This window comes from Punica granatum, chromosome 7, assembly GCF_007655135.1.
Source record: "Punica granatum isolate Tunisia-2019 chromosome 7, ASM765513v2, whole genome shotgun sequence".
NCBI lineage: Eukaryota > Viridiplantae > Streptophyta > Magnoliopsida > Myrtales > Lythraceae > Punica > Punica granatum.
Window position 1 is genome coordinate 26,750,432 of NC_045133.1, and position 20,770 is coordinate 26,771,201.

Consider the following 20,770-nt stretch of genomic DNA (forward strand, 5'->3'; position numbering starts at 1 on the left):
GATTGGAACCAAACGGCCCCTGGCCGTGGATGGAATATAACCAAACGCGGGCTCGAGGCGATCCGGCATTTGAGGCTGGGCCTGGGCCTGGGCCTTCTATGGGCTCACTCCGCTGACTCGATTGGAGTATGGAAGATTATTAACCTAATTAATTCTAAATTAACTTATGAAAGTTTTTTCTCTCTTATAATTGATTGATCGACACGAACGGCAACCATCGACGGAGACCCATCACACACAATATACCAAGACACTATTAAGTTGTGTCGGCTGAAAGGTATTGTTTGGAAACTGTTCGTGCGATGAGTGCGGAAGTCGGGCAAACTGCAGAGCAAATCAGTCATGCTATTAGAAAAGCATTGATTAAGAGAAGGGAAAAGAAAAAGGGTAATTTTGGTCATCAATCTTTCGCGCTTTTGCTACTTGGGTCCTAAATCAATTCCTTTTATCATTCTTATCCTCAATCTTCCCTCATTAGTCCCTTTGGTCCTACTGCTAACATTTTATGTTACCAAATGCTTATGTGGATTTGGAAGCCAATGAGAGGGGGCACGTGTTACAGTTTTGGTCCTCTCAGGAAGCCGACGACCTTGGTGGTAGAGTTGGGATTGCCGATCTGCTCCTACAACCCCCTAATCGATCGAGATCTTAATTTCAATATCTCGATCAATTCGAAAGTTTGGGGCATCGGTTAGTAGCCCCGACCCCACCTCCGAGGTCGCTGGCATCTTCTGTGGACTCCGGCAACCTTGGAGGTGGGTTGGGGGCAGCCAGTCGTCACTCGCAGTCCCACCCACACTCCATGGTATTTCCCTTAATTGAAACAGTCAACCTCACTATTTTTTCTCCTAAAAATTAATTTTTTTTAAAGAAAAACATTTAAAATAAAAAATAAATTCCGCATCGGCTTTGTTTATGGAAAAATTGATGGTATGTCCAAATTAGCAAAATTGTAGAAGTTTGAGGATAATAATGACAAAAAAAAGGGGTTTAGGACTAAGATGGCAAAAATATCAAAGGTTCAGGACCGAAATTGCTTTTTTCCCTTAAAAGAATAATAATTAGTTTACCAGCCAAAAATATATACAAAGAAGATGGGATGGTGCAGCATATCCGAATCCATGGTCCGACGGCCATATTCAATAGTTGATATTAGCTTCTAGTCTTGCCCAATGCTCGATCAGCTGCAACCAAGAACGACTTCTTTGATATGCTCGACCCAATTCGGAAGTGCGACAGACTGGAAAGGAAGTTCCAAGATTAGAGGCTTTCTAGATAACATAATCGGATATATGCAAGCTAGATATGGTCCATAATGAGGCTGGGCATCTCATCCAGCCTCACCAGGTCCTCCTTCCCTCTAACCAGCCTCGCTGGGTTCCCGACCAGCCACCGGGGTTTTGCCCTTCCACCGCCAATTCACGTGCACAGGCTTCTGGTTGCGAACTTGCTGCTCGGCATAATGTCAGGTTCGGTCCTAGGAGTGGAGCTGTGGACGTGGTGGCAAGCAACCGTGGGGAGATTCCTGGAGGCCAGTTTCTGGTGTCTCCTCGGAGAATGAAGAAAGTTATTCATTTTCTGAATTTCCTAATTCTTAATCGGAATCGCTTTAAGAATTCGGGGGATATTCATTTTCAATGATTTTCAGAAAGCGAAAAGGGCTGTGCAGGACACAGATTATTACACTATGAAAGGTGCGATACAAGGTTTGTGTGGTCCTGCGGTGCCTATGGGATGCCATTTTCATAGCAGAATTACTGCTTCACTTGATCAAACAAATCCGACTCAATATATATCGACCATTTAAATGCGATCTTGGAAACATGACGACCAATATAGGTTTAAATGATTTTGCAACAGATCTGTGGCTACTTTCGCCCATCACATCACCTCAAAAGCTTCGAACTTAGAAGGAGATAAGAATGTCAAGTGCAGAGTCAAGTCCTCATGGACACTCTTTATCATTTGAAAAATTGATGCGAAGATGTCCAAAACAGCGATGAATATGTATAAGTTTTTCATGAAAAAATCCTGAAAGAGAAACTAATGAACGGACTGCAGATTCGGAAGATCTAACAATTGCCAAACTCAGTTTACTAGAGAAAGGCAAACTCAGTTTACTAGAGAGGAAAACTGAGGAGATGAACTTGCTAAGAATGGAAGAAAAAGGACGGATTCAACCGATCTAACCTTTGCCAACCAAAGAGTTTTAAGTCCAACCACATATTGGTTCCTTCCCGTTAAGACCGGCTATGGATGAATAAGAGATCACAATTAGCAGTGCGATTTTCATGATGTGCTATAAAACTAATGAGATATCGGAACATCTCTCAGGTACTCAGTTATAATTTTCGAACCTCCATTGGAGTGGGAACAGCAACCCCGGATCTCCAGTTGAATATCTCCATTGCTGACACGCCGAGCATTTATCTAAATCCACACCGTTGTCCATAGTCCAAAATTTACAGGACCAGAACTCGAATTTGGCTGCTAGGGGGTGAATATCCCTTGGACCACCCAGGCTTTCAGTCGTCACCTTGGGCTTTTGGCAGGAGCTGGAACCACACCAGATATCATCCAACAATCTCCTCTCTGCAGCCATTGCAGCAGCTTGTGCAGGACTGAGTGCGCTCATGATGTCATTCTCACCACCGAGGCGTGTGGGTCCAGTGGGCGGTAGAGGACCCGAGACTGTCCTCTTTCCAGCAGGAGGAGGCTGACGAGAGAGAACACCTGGGTGCCTCCACTGGTTAGAGTCCGATATTCGTCGATGGATCATCTTATTGCATTCCTATATTCGGGGAGGAAACATGAAGAATTGATCAGTAGAGTGAAGTACGGTAACACAAACATGTTATCGAATTACTGGCAACATTAATTAACCACCTCACTAACGGATCTTAAAATAGATTTTTTGAATGATAAGACCTTTCTGAGTTGATCCCAGAGCTGGTAAAATGTGGCATCATGAGGACAGCGGATGTTATGGCACAGCTCATGAACATCGTGTCGAGCGCCCACGGTAAGGAAGGAACTCGTGCTCACGACTGGGCCTTTGGAGAATCAGCTCCACATGCACTCTACGATTCCAGTTCCTCCCAAGAAGCCACCAACCGTCCGCCAGACCGCACTCGGAGAACAGAACACCATCCATCCCAAGAAAGGCTTATGTACAACGCAAAAATGGCATTGAAGCCGCAATTTTTATGGATGAAAATCTTAAGCCGATTCGACCCAAAAAAAAAAATCCACTCACTCTAATTACCATCATCATTCATGGACATGCTATGCTACAGACTGAGATCAACTTCACAGTATCAAATGAGAAACTTTTCAGCTGAATAATATACTTCTACTCCGATGATTATCAAGACTATGCTTGGTTGAACATATATATACATATGTATATGTATATGTATATCTATGTCTATATCTATCTCGGTGAGGAGCTCAATCCGCCATTTGTGTTTACGCATGATCGGATGGACCTGTCTGGCGATTTTCTGGAACATCCTCCTGGCTTCATCTTCTCGGGGCATCCCCTGCTGCGCCTTCATCGTCCACACCTTGTGACCACCGGCCGCGCCCATCCTCCTCCTTCCTCCGACCGAACCGATCACAATCTCAAGAGACAAACCCAAAACCCCATTCATTGCTTTTGCATTTGCAACGATAAAAATGGGAGAGCGTTTGTTCCTATATATATATATATATATATATATAATTTTCTATATATATTTTATTATTCATCCGTATATATTATTTCCTTTACTTTTACGATCTTGTAATTTTTTCTAATAATTTTTTTTAGTATGGTGATTTTCTAAATTATAGTCTCTTTGCTTGGTGAGATGTGGTGGGTCCTTAGTGAAAGGTCTCAAAATGCTGGACTGTTGAATATAATTTTCTCGATCTTGTAAGTTTTTTATAATTATTTTTAATTAACAAAAATAATTAAATTAATTTTAAAAGATATTTTATGATCTTACTAAAATGGAACATTTTGCTAATTTTTTAATGAGATACAATTGGTCACATAACATTTAATCTAATAAATCATGAACTTTTGAATTTTTTAAATTGACAATAAATATCTTTTGATAAGATATCCGATACAACAAAATATTTTTTAAACTTCTATTTTTTTTCTATAAATATCTTCTTGAAAAGACTTTACCTTTTTCAAAAATCTTTTAAACTTTTTAATTGGCAGTGAATATCTTTTTATAAGATATCGATATATCAATGAATAATCTTAATTTTTTAACTAAGATGAGAAATAATATCTAATTACATCTTAAAATAGATATATAAATTTATATTTTACATATATTAACATAAATAAATATATATGTATATTTTTTGATAATATATATGGTTGAATATGTAATCTTTAATGTAAGTTTTTTTATCTCATAAAATATCCAGTGCGCTAACTCGTATTTAACCTAGCACCGGTGTCCCTCGATATTGAGGTTCGAGAATGTGACTGTCCACTGCTCGAAACATCGGTTACATTATGACCAGATAATAATAAATAAAATAGTTTGTGTACTGCTTCCTCTTCAAAAGATAAATGCAATTCCCATTTATAGCTTTGCTTTGGTAAATTGGTAATAAATACAAATTCCAAAATTTAAAAAGAGAACTGGAAATCCTTTCGTTCGACGGTGTTAAGGTTAACGCACCACCAGCACTGTTGGTCAAACTCAGGGGCCGGTGGCTCTGTTTGAATTAGGAGTGTGTATGAATATCGGGTATATCCGAAATCGATTGGAAATTACCCATTGAGATAGGGCCCGAGTAGCTCGTATTAAAAATATGGTAGGTTTCGGAAATTAAAATCGAGAACTGGTGAAAATCGATTTCGATTTCGATTTCGATTCTTGCCTACAGGATATCCGAAATCGGTTATTTATTAAAAAAATGAGAGAAAATTATAAAGTTACTATCTCCTCTAATGAAACAGAATAGAGGCACTTTATTGTGTGAGATCGTATTATGAATGTTTAATTTTATCGATGGATTGATGAGATATATTATTTTTTTATTATGAATTAATCTAAATATATTAATATTCTATTTAGCGTGATTACGGATTATATATGTAATATTTTTGATTTTATTTAATGAGAAAAAAATACATATTTTAACATGATATTCGAAACTCATTGTATAATACAGGTTTTGATATTCGAAACTCATTGTATAATACAGGTTTCAATTTCAAAATTTAATATGATGGTATGTTTTGATATTCGAAACTCATTGTATAATACAGGTTTCAATTTCAAAATTTAATATGATGGTATTTGATTTTAAAATATTTGAAACATGTGAGTACCCGAAATCGATCAGCCTGCACAGCTCGATTAGTTCACTCCCACTGCTTTGTTCTTGCTCGTGCCCATATCCCAAATCTCCGTCCGTCATTATCCCGAGAAATCCAATTTCGAGGAAATTTCCCCCTAAAAAAGCTTCCTTTCCGACAATTTCTCTCCCGGGGAGACACACGGACTGTGGAAGGAGTTCGAGGCGGGAGATTCAAGAACAAAAGAAGCAGTGGGACCAGACGGAACGGAGAAGAAGAGATCTGGACGCTGCTGGGTGATTGAGATTCAGGAGGGTTTATCGGCAAAATGTCCGGCGTAGCTTTAATTCTCGATTTGCTGAGGAAGAACCCGAGTTTCCACTCCACCCACACCCTCCAATCCCATGGGCTGTTCTGTGCCTCCGCCGCTGCCTCCGCCGCCGCCGCCTCCTCTGTCGCCGCCGGGACTCCCTTCGCCTCAAGATTCCTCTTTGGGTACTCCCCTAAGACCTTCGAGCTGAATGAATCCTGATTTCTTGATTTCTATTCTAATTGTTCAGCTTAGTAATTCCGGATTCCGCTGTTTTGATTGATTGCATAGACAGTGTTACTTTTACCCCAGTGAAGAATCACTTGTAGACCTTGATGTGTTTATCGTAGATCTTGGATCGAGTTTGAGTTTATATTCTGGGCATCTCAATGAGCTTCTATGGCCTCTGCTGACTGCGTGAATAACAAAAGTTACTCGCAGTTTTTATCAGGATTGTCATGGCGTTTTCATTTTTTGGTTCTATTTGTCAGTTGGAATTCAATGTATATGTAATTTATCGGTTCCTTTGCGAGTCTTTCGATGTAATTCAATCATTATGGAGTCTTGTTTTGTTAATCTCTGCTCTCGGCTTTCTCTCAACTAATTGCTATGTAGATGGATGGGTTGTTCCATTTATTAGACGGGCCGTTTACCATATCAATTCAGAATCTTGTCTTTGTTTAGATTCCAAGTATTTCAGCTGCTGCTGATGATCTTTCTCTCGACATATATTTTTGATGTACCATTACCATTATCTCTCGTCTTTTGTTTATTGCGAGTGTCCTGAATTTGAGTTCAACTGCAGTGATTACAGGAATCGAGTTGCCTACTGTGATGTCGGCGCAGCATTTTCTGACCCTACTGAAGATACTGCGAGCAGTTTCGAAATCAGGAATGCGGAGTTTAAACCTTCCACATATATACCAAAGGAATACAGAATTGAGCTTAAGCCTCTCTTTTCAGCCTTCGAAATTAGGGCATTTGCATTGACCTCTCTGAGGTCATTCCTATTGTATTATTTGCCACTCCTGGAGCCCCATACAGAAGAAGATGATGACTTCTTGCAGGACACTCAAGAGGAACAACATGTAGATTTGGTCGTTCCTTTTAAGAAATCTGTCAAGCAGATAATCCGTGAGGTAAAGTTACATCAATCTTTCTGATGGTAGTGCTTCACTTTTCATTGATTTCACTGGTGCCGTCTTTTTTCCTTAAGCCTGCAATAATGTGGAGATCATATTTTATTTTACCATTGATATATGAGAAAATTTTCGGAATCCGGCTACTGCATTTATTGATGAATGCACCAATCTAGGTTGATCAAAAAGAGGAAAATAATCCATTACAAAGATCATAGCTAACCAACATTTATATATTGTGTGCAAACGTCATCTTTTTATCATTTTTTTTAACATTTTGTGTTGCAAGCCTTACTTTCAGTATAAGTGGATGATCTTAAGTGCATGAATAATGACTATTCTACCGGCTTTTAAGTCTTCTTTCCTCTTCAAAATTTAAGTTTCTTATAAACTTTAGTCCGCATTCATGAATATCTTGGGCTGGACTTCCCTTTCTACCAATCTAGATTAATTCTCGAAGAATGATGCTCTAACATGGATGCTATTGTAAATGCTTGTTTCCATTTTCTTCAAAGACTTCTTTTTATCTTTTTTCTGGTTTAAAAAGTTACCTGAAAGTTCCCCGCCTTTTGAACTAATTATGGTCGGTTAATATGTGACAGACTACTGTTGTAACAACTAGAAGGGTGTTGGAAAGACTCGCTGTCATCTATGTTTCACAGAGGATGGCTTGGAAACTTCTTAAAGGTACATCTATACCTGCTAATAGCTTCAGGAAGCAATTCACGTGCCAAATTTTCCTTAACTTGAGAAATGACTAATTTGCCCATCTGTTCAGATGTCCCGAAATCTGCCATTCGCAAATCCCAGAGGCGGCTGCCCTCTTTAGTCTACATGTGGAGAGTTTCCAGAACAACTTTTAGAGGTCAAATTTTAACGACTCCATTCAACGCCTTCTCCCAACAGTAGTAAAATTGTCCTTGATTGTTCTCATTGATTTTTGGCCTCTTATGTTAAACAGGACACTTGCTCGGTGTTGCAGCATCGTGGATTGTTCAAGTTGGAATTGATACTTACCGATTCTTGTCCAGTATATTTAGCCCCAGCTCTGAACTTGAAGAGGTAGAACCCTCGAAACAAGCCAAGATTCTCGGGAAGAAAGTGTTTGGGACTACTATTAGGTGCGGGGCATCACTTGTTTTTGCCTCAGTGGGAGCAGGCCTAGGTGCCGCTATTCTACGTCCCTCACTTGGACAATGGATTGGTAATAATAACAGTACCCTGACGCAATTTTCTTACTCATGTTTGCATACTCTGTTTTGTAACGTCCAAGATGTGTTGGTTTATTCTGCAGGCTGTGCTGTGGGAGACTTGGGGGGCCCCATCATTGTGACGGTATGCCTTGAGAAATTTCTGCATGTGGAACTTTAAGCCACTGGCTCGAGTATTTATTGCTGCAGCTCGTGATTATCTGGGTCAGACGTTGAAGATTGATAGCTTCTGCGATAAAGCTCCTGCTGGGCTGGAATTTGAGAACACTGAGGCAGCAGAGGCTGCTGTTCCAAACCTTATTTTCAGAAGCCACCCTTCTCTTATTTGGGTCAGATACCATGAATTTAAGCTAGCAAAGAGGTGGCGTTACTCGTTTAGTCAAAAAGCCAAGATGGAAACTACTTCCTGATTTTTTTGTGCTTTCGAGGTTGAATATACAACAACATTGTTTGCATTCTTCTGCTGCAAAACTTCCTATCATGAATGCAATAGAACTGAAATATTTCTGCATATTTGTCATAATTGGTGTCTTCCACTATAGTGATGAACTCATCCATGGTCTTAGAATAATTGATACATTGATCCCTTATTTTCTCTTCCTCTCGATGAACTGCTAAGTTCGTAGCACATATCCTCTACTGGCAACAGAGTCTCCGGCTATCCAGTTCTTCTATGGATTGGCGGATGGAATAAACATTTCATTCATGCAATGTCTTGCTCTCATATATGGCAACGGCTTTGTTCGAACAGCATTCCGGAAGAATCAATGAGTGGATAAGGATGAGTGTCGGTGAAAGACCGGTTGAAAGCCCGAAGCTGACATTTTGATGGAATCATCAGATGAATAAGACGACATTTATTCATAAAGAGACAGAGACAGGCAGACAAAGGAAAAGGAGCCAACGGAAGCCAGGGACCATTCATAGTCAGGAAGGAAAGGTATTCCATCCCATTCCAACAAGTTCTTCATCAGTAAGTATCAGTATTACTAGAAGAAGAAGAAGAGGAACATTTGACTCTACCCTGTACTCGTCGCGTTCCTCTTACGGCATTCTGTAATAGCTCTTGCTGATGTTCCTATCACATCATCCCATCTGTCCAAACACTTGAGCCATAGCAGGACAAGATGAGGACGGTTGCTGATAAACTTCTCACTTAATTCCATTTCGCTCATTTCTTATCAGTTCAGCAACACAACCGAGCTAGAGTTCATCGACTGATACAATTAACACTTGACCGGCACCATTCCTCACAGTTTTATCAACTTCACTGCCACTCTCTCATAATTGGATCTCCGAGCAAATAGTTTTATCGGTCATATACCAGATATATTTTTCCAGGGACCTGGTTGAGGACGATACGCTCGAATCAAAATCGACTTGAAGGCACCTAGCTGCGATCTTTGGCGTATTGCAAGAATTCGGAAGTTCTGGATCCCAGTTGAAATGAGTTTGGAGGGCAGATTCCTTTACTGGTTGGAAACTCTGCCGAATGAAGTACCTTTCCTAAGATCCTACAAGTTCTGCGGTCTTGTTGATAGCTCCACGAGAAGTGACGATTCCTTCATAAAGCTACGCATCTTCGACCTCTCTGACAAGAAGTTCTACGGTCCACTGCCTGCTGGAAACATGGCCAAACTAAAAGCCATGATGAATGTAGAGAGAAGCAGTTTACGATATATGGGGATTCTCCGCATTGGTTGAAATTTAAAATGTAAATCCAATTGCTGTATGTAAATTGTGCAAGCACTTTGAATATACAACAATATTATACTGTTCGAGGACTTTCTGCTGCAAGTTAGTAATTACAGCACTACAAGGTCTCTTCGTTTTTTCCTGATCCTGAAAAGACCGTTCTTTAATTCCTCGGTGAGCTAGCAGAAACATAACATTGAGCTTTTTGGTCTTGCAATTCTTTTTGGAATTGAGCATTAACGATTGCTGAACGTCTTGACCGATTTCTGAGACAAATAATGTAGTACAACTAAAAGCTAATAATTGCTGAGAATTTGAAAAGAAATTAGCTGTATAACACTGCAGGCCATTTGATGCTGGTTGATTCAAGGATCTATAACTTAATTTATTCAGTTTCTCATCGACTTTGATTCCTTGTCCTTCGTATCTACTTTTCCCCATTAATACTTTTTCATGACAGCTTTCCTCTAATCTAATTTTCTCTATGAAAAATTGTAAAACATTCAGGAGGAACACAGAGAGGTCCATGAAATGGCAAATGGAGTCTTCCAACAGCAGGCCGAGAAGAATATCATCGCCCGAACCACGGGGACTTTAGCATCTCTTTTGTATTTTTGTTCTGTTACATAACATGTATGTTATCTCAGATGAAAACTGACAGTTTCTGTATGATATTTTCTATGGCCCTAATCAGGAAGACGAATGAACAGTTAATTATTCGATCTCTTGACATACAGATTTTTCTCGACCCAGCAAAACTGAGCCGTGCTCCCTGAGGTGTCTCAGAATATTAAGACAGCAATCAATAATCATCCCGATCGAGCATATTCATTCACCATAAGAAATCACGTTGTCATGAATCATGAAAAGAATATGCAAGATGCTAATTTAATCTAGCCTCTCCGAATTACGCTCTGCTATTCCTTTTTGACACGAATCGTGATGTCATTATAGCTTCCATAACAAACCCAGTTCAATGTTCTGAAAGTACAGGAAAGCCAAAAATTTGCAAGAAATTGGAGCACGGCGTCGTTGGTAAAAAAAAAAAAAACAAGTCGAAGACAAGACGCTGAACATCTTGATGGGTTCCTGACATGAATAAGACACATTTAGATTTAATAATAGCTGATATCATAGATTAGTGCAGGCCCATGCTGCTGGTCAATTCAAAGATCCGTAAGTTCTATGGTCAATCCACGATGATGTCAACCTTCTGAAAATAAAACTCTGCCGATAGAATATGCTGTCGGGATATATGTCTCATTATAGATAGATTCTCCCCGGCTAAGAGAAGAAACACAAAATCCAACGGAACAAGAACAAAGATCCAACTATGTAATGGTAAAGGAGCAGCGTGTCAAAGGAAACGAGAGGCTGTCTATATTTAAGTGATTAAATGGTGGAACTCTTTCCATCCCAACACAACATTATATCATCATTCAGCCTTACTCCCGAGACAATATGGGGAGAGATGTTTGGGTCTTCCCCTTCCTCAGCCTCCTCTCATTTTTGATCTCACGCCATTCAATAATAATAGCTGTTGCTGTTCCCACCAGCAATACATCATCCCCTTATTCGTCCCAACGCCCGAACCATGCCAGTGAATGCGATGCCCTGCTCCAGTTCAATCAATCATTTACCATCTCAAGGGATGCCTCTGCAAAGTTAGTATGCGACTATTATTCCAATTCGGCCAACACTTTATAACCGAAGACAGCCTCGTGGCAAAAGGGCACCGATTGCTGCTCATGGGATGGGGTCACATGCCATATGTCAAAAGATTACGTGATCGGTCTCAACCTCAGTTGCAGTTGGCTTTGGGGAGTCCTCCATTCCAACAGCACTCTCTTCTCGCTCCGGAATCTTCAGTGGCTAAATCTCGCTGGCAACAATTTCATTGACTCGCAAATTTCATCGAGGTTTGGTATACTTACAGGATTGGCACATCTCAATCTCTCTGGTTCTTCCTTGTCGGGGATCATTCCTCTGGAGATGATATCTCATCACCTTTCCAGCCGAATTTCACTCGATCTCGCTGGTAACTTCGGCCTAACAGTAGAAGAGGATCGTAATTTCAGGAGGTTTGTTAGTAATCTCACTCAGCTAAGAGAACTTGCTCTTGATAGTGTAGACATGTCTAGAGTTTCTCTTACCTCCTTCATGAATCTTTCTTCCACTCTGACTTCTTTGAGTCTTGATGACTGCTTTCTACAAGGGACATTCCCAATTAATATCTTCCATCTCCCAAAGCTCCGCATTCTCTCTCTTTCTAATAATTATGATCTCACGGGTGCTTTCCCCCAAACAAATTGGAGTAGTAGCCCACTTGTCCGCTTGATTCTATCATATACAAAGTTCCACGGACCAATTCCTGATTCAGTGGGGAATCTCACATCCTTGGAATATTTGGACCTCTTAGACAGCGAATTTACTGGTTCGATACCACCAACACTTGGAAACCTTGACCGCCTCTCTTCCTTGTCCCTCAGTGTTTTCAACCTCAGTCGTATCGTCGTAGACTTTGAAATGTTTGCAAAGCTAAAGAATCTTGAGCACCTTTGGCTTGTGAGGAACCTTAACTTAATGCTTCCGAACAGTGGGAACTGCTCCTTCCCGCGGCTCAAAGAGTTGACACTCCTTGGCGTCAACTTGACCAGTACATTCCCATATTTCTTGAGATCTTCACCTGAGCTGGAAGTGTTGGACCTTTCCGGAAACATGATTAGTGGTCCAATTCCTGAATGGTTTGGGAGAGTTCGGAGCAACACGCTGATATACTTGGATCTATCATCTAATAATTTTACCGAAGAGATTCCATCCTCAATCTGCCAACTGAGTTCAATAAGAGATATGTTTCTCTCATACAACAGACTCAATGGCACCATCCCGAGATGCTTGGGAAATTTAAGCAATATCTTCAGATTGGGTTTGGTTGACAATCAATTACATGACACTTTCCCACACTGGTTGTTGAATGCGACCCAAGCATTTTATCTAGGTTTGCAGTCGAACGAGTTTCACGGGGTCATTAATGAAACTCCCCTCCCTCCGCAGCTTAGATACTTATACCTCTCCAACAACCAATTTTCTGGACAGTTGCCGGTAGTTTTCTTCCGAAATTCAAATGTTTATTTGGTTGACTTAGCCAATAACAATTTTGACGGCCCACTTCCGATTCCACCACCCACTGTTTGTTCTATTCCGTTGCAAACAATAAGTTTAGTGGAGACATTCCTCATCAGCTCTGCAACGCCACTCGGCTAGAAGTGGTGAACCTCTCCAATAATAGCTTAACCGGTTCCATTCCTCACTGTTTCATAAATTTAAGTGCATCAGTGTTGGACCTCGGAGCAAATAAGCTTGTTGGTCAAATACCAGAGATATTTTTCTCGAGGAACAACTTGAAGATGATTCAGTTGAGTCAAAATCGACTTGAAGGTACTCTGCCTCGATCTTTGGCCAATTGCAAGAATTTGGAAGTTTTGGATCTCAGTGAAAATGAGTTGGAGGGACGCTTCCTTTATTGGTTAGACACTCTTCCGAATTTGCAAGTGCTCAATTTGAGATCCAACAAGCTTCGTGGTCTGATTAACAGCTCCAGAAAGAATAATCATCCCTTCCCGAAGTTGCATATTTTTGACCTCTCTAACAACAGCTTTTATGGTCATCTTCCGACTGAGTACATTGCCAACTTCATAGCCATGAAGAATGAATCAAGAAGCGCTTCACAATACATGTGGGTAAATGATACTCGAGCAACCTATCAAGATTCTGTTACGGTGGTCATGAAAGGGTTGGCGACTGAGTTGGTGAGAATTCTGACAGTGTTTACGTCCATCGACTTCTCGAGGAACTTCTTCGAAGGGCAGATCCCAGAGTCAATCGGAGATCTAAAAGCACTCAAGGGATTCAATGTTTCTCACAACAATCTGACTGGCAGCATCCCTTCTTCTGTGGGGAACCTGACGAATCTTGAGTGGTTGGACCTCTCCTCGAACAAGCTGGACGGGAAGATCCCTGGAGGATTGGCGGATCTTACATCGCTCGCCTGGTTGAATCTCTCAGACAACCAGCTCGAGGGACTGATTCCTCAAAGCAGGCAATTTGACACATTCAACCACCCCTTTGACGGGAATCCTAGATTGTGTGGGTATCCCTTGCCAAACCCATGTGGGACCAACGAGCAGCAGTTACCGCCTTCAACATCCTTGGAAGATGGAGAAGAGAAGGCGCAATTCGAGCACTGGATCGAATGGAGGGCAGTGGCAATGGGCTATGGATGCGGAATTTCATTCGGGATATCAGCAGGGTACATTATGCTGGAAACCAGGAGGCCGAAATGGCTGGTGCGAAAGGTTGAGCGATGGCTGGTGAGAACGGTCGAGAGGAAGAGACGTAGAAAGACAAATAAGCCGAAGAAAAACGCGGCTCAAAGAAATCATATGAGGTACTTATTCATGACTGATTTTAAACATTAACATGTGATTTTATAAAAATGAAACATTTAATAAACAAACACAAATTAATCAGGAGGAGTACTGGAGGCCAATAAGATTGAAAGAAGAGCAGCAAAAAACAATGCACATGGAGTCTTCCATCGACCAAGGGTTATGGCAATGTATCAATGATCAAGTGGAAAGCTCACATTCTTCAATCCATAAGCATCGTCATTTTTCTTTTTCCGGTTTCAAGTGGAATGACAATAACCATGTATTTTATTTCTTCATAATCAAATGAAGCATCTCAATGAGATCAATACAACTTGAAGTATCTGTTTGGAGTAGAGTGGTACTTATCGAAAATTGAGGAACTAAATCTACAGGAATGAAGATTCTTATGTATCAACATGACAAACTGTTGACATGTGTAATGTTCATTACTTATGTCCAAAACTGTGCTTTCTCATCACTGTCAAAGAATTGAGACCAGAGATTATAGCACTAACAAATCGAATAGCTCATCAAATGGAAACCAAAGATTACAAGTTTGGTGTGCCAGTCAGACTCTCATTATGCAATCTTCATATCCCAAAATTTTGAGCTGAGACTCCCTCCCCCAAAATTAAATGGGATCTCTTACTGATCAATCTGTTTTTTTTTCCATTGAGCAAGGATGGAGCCACATTGTCCTACGGAATCCTACAACAGTCATGAGCTGTGGATTCCTTCAGCGTCGCCACAAACTCCTGCCCTGCCTCTGTTCCTGCATTTGCCTACACCACCACTTAACTCAAGAGGTCGTTTGATGCGATAGAAGAAGCGGCAAGTCGGTACCTAGAGAAAACGGGCTATGATAACCCTGTCTCATGGGAAACGGCATCCGGAGCAAAACTTACGCCTTTGGTAGTGAAATTGCAAAATTTAGGCTGAATTCCATCGCTTAGGGTCTCAAATAGGCATTTTATTGTTATTAGGGTGTTTTTGCAATTTTAGAAAAGTTTATGTTTTTCGTACAATTTAGGCGTTTTTAATTCTATTTAAGCTTTGTACAACCTTAAGGTTGAAGACAGTTATTTCTTGGATTATCAATAAAATTGTGGAGCTACCGTGCTCTTTCTCCCAATCTCGGATTTAATTCGAGTTTGATGCCTATTTCTTGGTATTCGTAGAATCAACAGGTGATAGAAGGTTGTTGTCTGGTATTCGTGCGCAAATCAACAGATCGCAATTAGTTCCGCTGCGTCAGTTGGTATCAGAGACTACGGTTTGATCTTGAACAATCATGCTACCCAGGAGAAGGGATCGTGTGGACGATGTTCTTGAGCGTGACAACCCGCGACATCTGGAACAGAGGATGGAGCAAATCGTGAATCAGAGGATGGATTGTATGATAGAATAGCTAGTACAGAGGATGGCTGCACTGATGGAGAGCCAGAATCGGGAAAATCCTAACCTAACCCTAATCTCGAGCAAGAGGAATCTGGCGAGGAGTTAGAGGGAGATAATTATTTTGCGGATATCCCACGTAGGTAGCAAAGGAGGCCTATCGAAGATGACAGGAGGCGTCCTATCGAGGATGTCAAGAGGCGTTGGGAGTCTGGGATGCGAACTGAAATTCTAGAATTTTATGGCAGCCTTAAGCCCGAGGAGTTTCTTGATTAGCTGGCCACAATCGAGGAGATCTTGGAATTTAAAGGAGTGCTCGAAGATAAGCGTGTACCACTGGTGGCAATCAGATTGTGAGATAGAGCCACAACATGGTGGCAGCAGGTCAAATTAACCAGAAGCAGATTGGGCAAGCCGAAAATTGTGACATGGGAAAAGATGAAAAAGTACTTGCGAGCCAGTTTTCTGCTATACAATTTTCAGAGATTGATGTACCGGCAACTGCAAAACTTACGGCAAGGAACTCGAATAGTGGATGAATATACCACAGAGTTTTTTCAACTTATAGTCCGGAATGAGGTACATCAGACTGAAGATCAATTGGTGGCGAGGTATATTAGAGGGTTGTGGGTGCAGATTCAAGACACCGTCAATATGTTTGATCCACCCAGTGTCTCGGCAGCACATCAAAGGGCTCTACAAGTTGAAAAACAGTCCCGATGCAACAATAATTTCGGAAATTCCTCTAGTATAGGAAGCAGTAGTGGTGCGAGTCGTTCTAGAGGTGGAGGTAGTAGTAGCGGAGTGAACCGTCCTTGAGGGGGAGCCAACAGAAATATTGCCAACATAAACCAGTCAATTAGACCAACGGGTAGTGGGATGAAATGCTTTGGATGTGGCGAAGTTGGTCATAGGCAGTCCGAGTGCAGAAACACCGCTGGCAAAAAGACATTCTTAGTTGACATGGAGGAAGGCGAAGAAGAGGATGTGGAGGAAACCGAAGATCCTGTATTTGATAGTGAGGAGGTCGTTGACGAGGAAGTAGTGACTAGAGACACAAGAACGACACTGGTTGTTAGGCGTTCATGCTTGACGCCTAAGGTTGCTGACGACAATTGGCTGAGGCACAATATTTTTCAATCCACGTGCACTGTCCGCGGAAAGGTGTGTCGTTTTGTTATTGATGCTGGTAGCTGTGAGAATATTGTCTCTATAGAGATGGTGCATAAATTGGGCCTCAAGACGGAGAAACATCATGAGTCTTATAAACTGGCATGGCTGAAAATGGGGGGGTTAATGTATCAGAACGTGCATTGGTTTCTTTCTCCATTGGCTTGAAATATAAAGATGTTGTGTGGTATAATGTGGTGGCGATGGATGCATGCCATTTATTGTTGGGGAGGCCTTGGCGGTATGACCGCCGTGTAGTTCATGACGGATGGACTAATTCATACAGTTTCATGTTTAAGAATGTGAAGATTGTGCTAGTGCCCAACAGAAAGTCAGAGAAACCAATATCTATGGGTGGAGAAACAAAGCTCTTATCATTGGCGAGGTTCGAAGAAGAGGTGGACGAATCACAGCTAGTTTATGTGTTAATCGGAAAAGAGGTGGCCGCTGAAGTGTCAGTCCCAACCACAGCCGCACCCGTAGTGGCTGAGTTTGTGGACATCTTTCCCAATGAGCTTCCCTATGGTTTACCACCCTTGCGTGATATTCAGCACGGAATTGATCTGGAGCGAGGAGCGGTACTGCCAACCCATTACAGGATGAGTCTTAGGCAGCATGAGGAGTTGCGGAGGTAGGTTGAGGAGTTGCTGACCAAGGGACATATCCGTGAAAGCTTGAGTCCCTGCGCAGTTCCGGCCTTACTTAAACCCAAGAAGGATGGCTCGTGGCGCATGTGTGTGGATAGTCGAGCCATTAATAAAATTACGGTGCGATACAGATTTCCAATTCCACGATTGGGTGATTTGCTTGATCAGGTTAGTGGTGCAATGGTGTTTACAAAACTGGATTTGAAGAGTAGATACCATCAGATTCGCATAAGGCCCGGCGACGAGTGGAAAATAGCTTTCAAAACAAGCGAAGGGTTGTATGAGTTGATGGTGATGCATTTTGGGCTATCTAATGCACCAAGCACTTTTATGCGTGTGATGAACCAATGAACCAGGCCTTGCGACCATTCATCAGCAAGTGTGTTGTCGTTTATTTCGATGATATTCTGATCTATAGTGCTAACAAAGCAGAGCATCTCCAGCATCTGCGGGCAGTTCTGTGTGTGCTTCACAGAGAGAAATTCCATGTTGCCCTTAAGAAGTGTGTATTCATGGCATCGAAGGTCTCATTCCTTGGCTATGTGGTCTCCGGCGACGGATTGAAGGTAGATGAGTCCAAAATCGAAGTGGTGAAGCAATGGCTGCTACCGAAGCCAATTACTAAAGTTCGCAGCTTCCATGGACTAGCTTTCTTTTATAGGCATTTCATCCCTCACTTCAGCACAATTATAGCGCTTATAACAAATTGTATGAAGGGTGGAAAGTCCGTGTGGACGGAAGAAGCGGTGACGACATTCCAGCTTATAAAAATGCGACTTACAACTGCCCCAATATCAGTCTTGCCTGATTTTGCCCAACCCTTTGAGTTACATAGTGATGCTTCTAAAGTGGGCATTGGAGCAGTTTTAAGCCAAAAACAGCAGATCTGTCGCATATTTTAGTGAGAAGCTGTCCGGGGCTAAGTTGAAGTATGGTACCTATGATGTGGAGTTCTATGCAGTGGTACAAGCAATCAAGCATTGGCGGCATTATTTGTTTCATCGGGAGTTCGTGCTTTATACTGACCACGAGGCGTTAAAACACCTTCACCGACAAGATAAGGTGTCCCCGTGGCATGCCTCATGGATTGCTTACTTATAGCGTTTTACGTTTGTGTTGAAGCACAAGTTGGGTGTGACAAATTGGGTGGCTGACGCATTGAGCCACAGGACCAATTTGTTGGTCAGCCTGCATATAAAGGTACCTGGTTTTGACTATCTTCGTGATTTGCTTGAGACTAATCTTTATTTCTCTAATGTTTTGGGGAAAGTTCGTGCTGGAGAGAAATCAGAATTTTTGCTGAACGATGGGTTTCTGTTCAAGGGCAACCAATTGTGTATCCCAAATTGCAGCCTCCGTTTGAAGATTATTAAGGAGTTGCATGGAGAATGCCATGTTGGGCGAGATCGAACGTTACAGTTAGTGCATGGCTCGTATTTTTGGCCGACCATACGCAAAGAGGTGGACAAGTACGTGCAAAGGTGTTGGGTCTACAACGTGTCCAAGGGAACGGCTACCAATGCTAGGTTGTATATGCCGTTACCAGTTCCAGCGCAGCCTTAGGAGGATGTTAGCATGGATTTTGTGCTAGGTTTACCGCAAACACAGCGTGGTAATGATTCCATTTATGTTGTTATTGATCGATTTTCTAAAATGGTGCATTTTATTCCTTGCAAGAATACGACAGATGCTATTCAGGTGGCTCAGCAGTACTTTCGAGTGTGTTGTCTTCATGGATTACGAAGTCCATTGTTTCTGATCGGGATACCCGGTTCCTTAGCCACTTTTGGCGAAATTTATGGAAGATGGTGGATACACAGCTGCAATTCAGCAGTGCTTATCATCCCCAAACCGATGGACAAACTGAGGTCGTGAATCGGTCCCTAGGTAACTTGATGCGAAGTCTGGTGGGGGAGCATCTGAAGAGTTGGGACCTCAAGTTGTGCCAAGCGGAGTTCGCCCATAATCACGCTGTCAATTGTAGCACTGGTTTTAGTCCTTTTCAGGTTGTGTATGTTGTTGTTCCCAAGGGTCCTTTGGATTTAATTCCTTTGCCTAGCCGATCTAAAGTTCATGGTAAGGCAACAGATTTTGTGAATGGCTTGCGAGAGATCCATCAGGCTGCGTATGATCACTTGACAGCAGCTAACGCTAGGTATAAGCAAGCTGCAGATAAGAAGCATTGTTCTGTGGAATTCGAAGTGGGTGATTTTGTGTGGGCTATTCTTACTAAGGATCGATATCCTGCTGGGGAGTACAACAAGCTTTTAGCAAGGAAGATTGGCCCAGTAGAGGTCATAGAGAAGATCAATCCGAACGTCTATTGGCTTAAGCTTCCTAGTCACATTCGTACTGTTGATGTGTTTAATATGAAGCACCCGATTCCTTACACAGGTGACAGCTCGGATGATGACGATTTGAGGGCGAATTCTCTCCACCCAAGGGAGAATGATGCTATAGAAGAAGCGGCAAGTCGGTACATGAAGAAAAACAGGTTCTGACAACCCCGTCTCATGGGAAACGGCCTTCGGAGCAAAACTCACGCCTTTGGCTGTGCAATTACAAAATTTAGGCCGAATTCCATCGTTTAGGGCCTTAAATAGGCATTTTATTGTTACTAGGGTATTTTGCAATTTTAGGAAAAGTTTATGTTTTTTGTGCAATTTAGGCGTTTTTAATTCTATTTAAGCTTTGTACAACCCTAGGGTTGAAAACAGTTATTTCTCGAATTATCAATAAAGTTGTGGAGCTACCGTGCTCTTTCTGCCAATCTCGGATTTAATTCGAGTTTGATGCCTATTTCCTGGTATTCGTAAAATTAACAGGTGATAGAAGATTATTGTCTGGTATTCGTGGTGAATCAATAGATCGCAATTAGTTCCGCTATGTCATTGCCAAATGAAGATGTTCTTACATTTCGAAGAGATTTACAGACTATGATTTTTTTAGCTATTTGGAAATAAAAGATGAGGGAAGAAAATGTTACAAGACAGATTCTACTACCACAATTTGTTTTTTTGGGAAACAATAAATCTCTCATAAAACAATCCAATTTTTCATTTTGCTTCAAGCAATACTAAAGAGAAAGGGGAAATACCAGAAAACTCATCTTCATGGCAGGCATGAAAGGGAACCCCAAATATTTTTCATCTAGTAATAAATTTTCATATCAAAATGATTACCACTCAGTCTAACGTCTACTACAAGTAGAATGAAAAAAAATCTCTTTATCTCGATTTTAGAAAGAACTTGAGGTGGTCACACAACGATATCCACCTAAAGAATGATAAAGGAAAATCCAGGTTAAGTCACATGAGATGGTACACAGGCTTCCCAAACAATTCCTTTTATATTCCGGTAATAAACCAAAGTACATACCATTCTTAAGGCATAAGCTTGATTCATAGAGCATTTTGTCCCTTAATCAAAATATCATCTTTCTTTTTACTAGCAGCTCAACCG

The 20,770-nt window shown here is 41.4% G+C and overlaps 3 protein-coding genes and 1 long non-coding RNA gene across 4 annotated transcripts; 3 read left to right on the top strand and 1 right to left on the bottom strand.

Annotated features, from left to right (window-relative positions):
- Nucleotides 1–2,092: 2,092 nt before the first annotated feature.
- On the bottom strand, nucleotides 2,093–3,682 carry LOC116213146. Its single transcript, XR_004158006.1, has 2 exons — nucleotides 2,929–3,682; nucleotides 2,093–2,791 (listed from the first exon to the last, which is right to left on the bottom strand). It is a non-coding gene; the product is annotated as an uncharacterized LOC116213146 (long non-coding RNA).
- A 1,662-nt stretch (nucleotides 3,683–5,344) lies between these two features.
- Nucleotides 5,345–8,491, top strand: LOC116215243. The gene is made up of 6 exons (XM_031550879.1): nucleotides 5,345–5,806; nucleotides 6,427–6,760; nucleotides 7,363–7,447; nucleotides 7,539–7,625; nucleotides 7,722–7,964; nucleotides 8,055–8,491. Exons 1-6 carry the CDS (start codon nucleotides 5,640–5,642, stop codon nucleotides 8,129–8,131), a joined length of 993 nt encoding a protein of 330 aa, XP_031406739.1. The 5' UTR covers nucleotides 5,345–5,639; the 3' UTR covers nucleotides 8,132–8,491.
- A 2,636-nt stretch (nucleotides 8,492–11,127) lies between these two features.
- Nucleotides 11,128–15,504, top strand: LOC116214580 (receptor-like protein Cf-9). The gene is made up of 5 exons (XM_031549964.1): nucleotides 11,128–11,330; nucleotides 11,478–12,768; nucleotides 12,885–14,113; nucleotides 15,275–15,283; nucleotides 15,399–15,504. Exons 1-5 carry the CDS (start codon nucleotides 11,128–11,130, stop codon nucleotides 15,502–15,504), a joined length of 2,838 nt encoding a protein of 945 aa, XP_031405824.1.
- A 950-nt stretch (nucleotides 15,505–16,454) lies between these two features.
- On the top strand, nucleotides 16,455–18,871 carry LOC116214581. Its single transcript, XM_031549965.1, has 5 exons — nucleotides 16,455–16,680; nucleotides 16,797–17,292; nucleotides 17,727–18,032; nucleotides 18,193–18,271; nucleotides 18,431–18,871. Exons 1-5 carry the CDS (start codon nucleotides 16,455–16,457, stop codon nucleotides 18,869–18,871), a joined length of 1,548 nt encoding a protein of 515 aa, XP_031405825.1.
- Nucleotides 18,872–20,770: the final 1,899 nt, after the last annotated feature.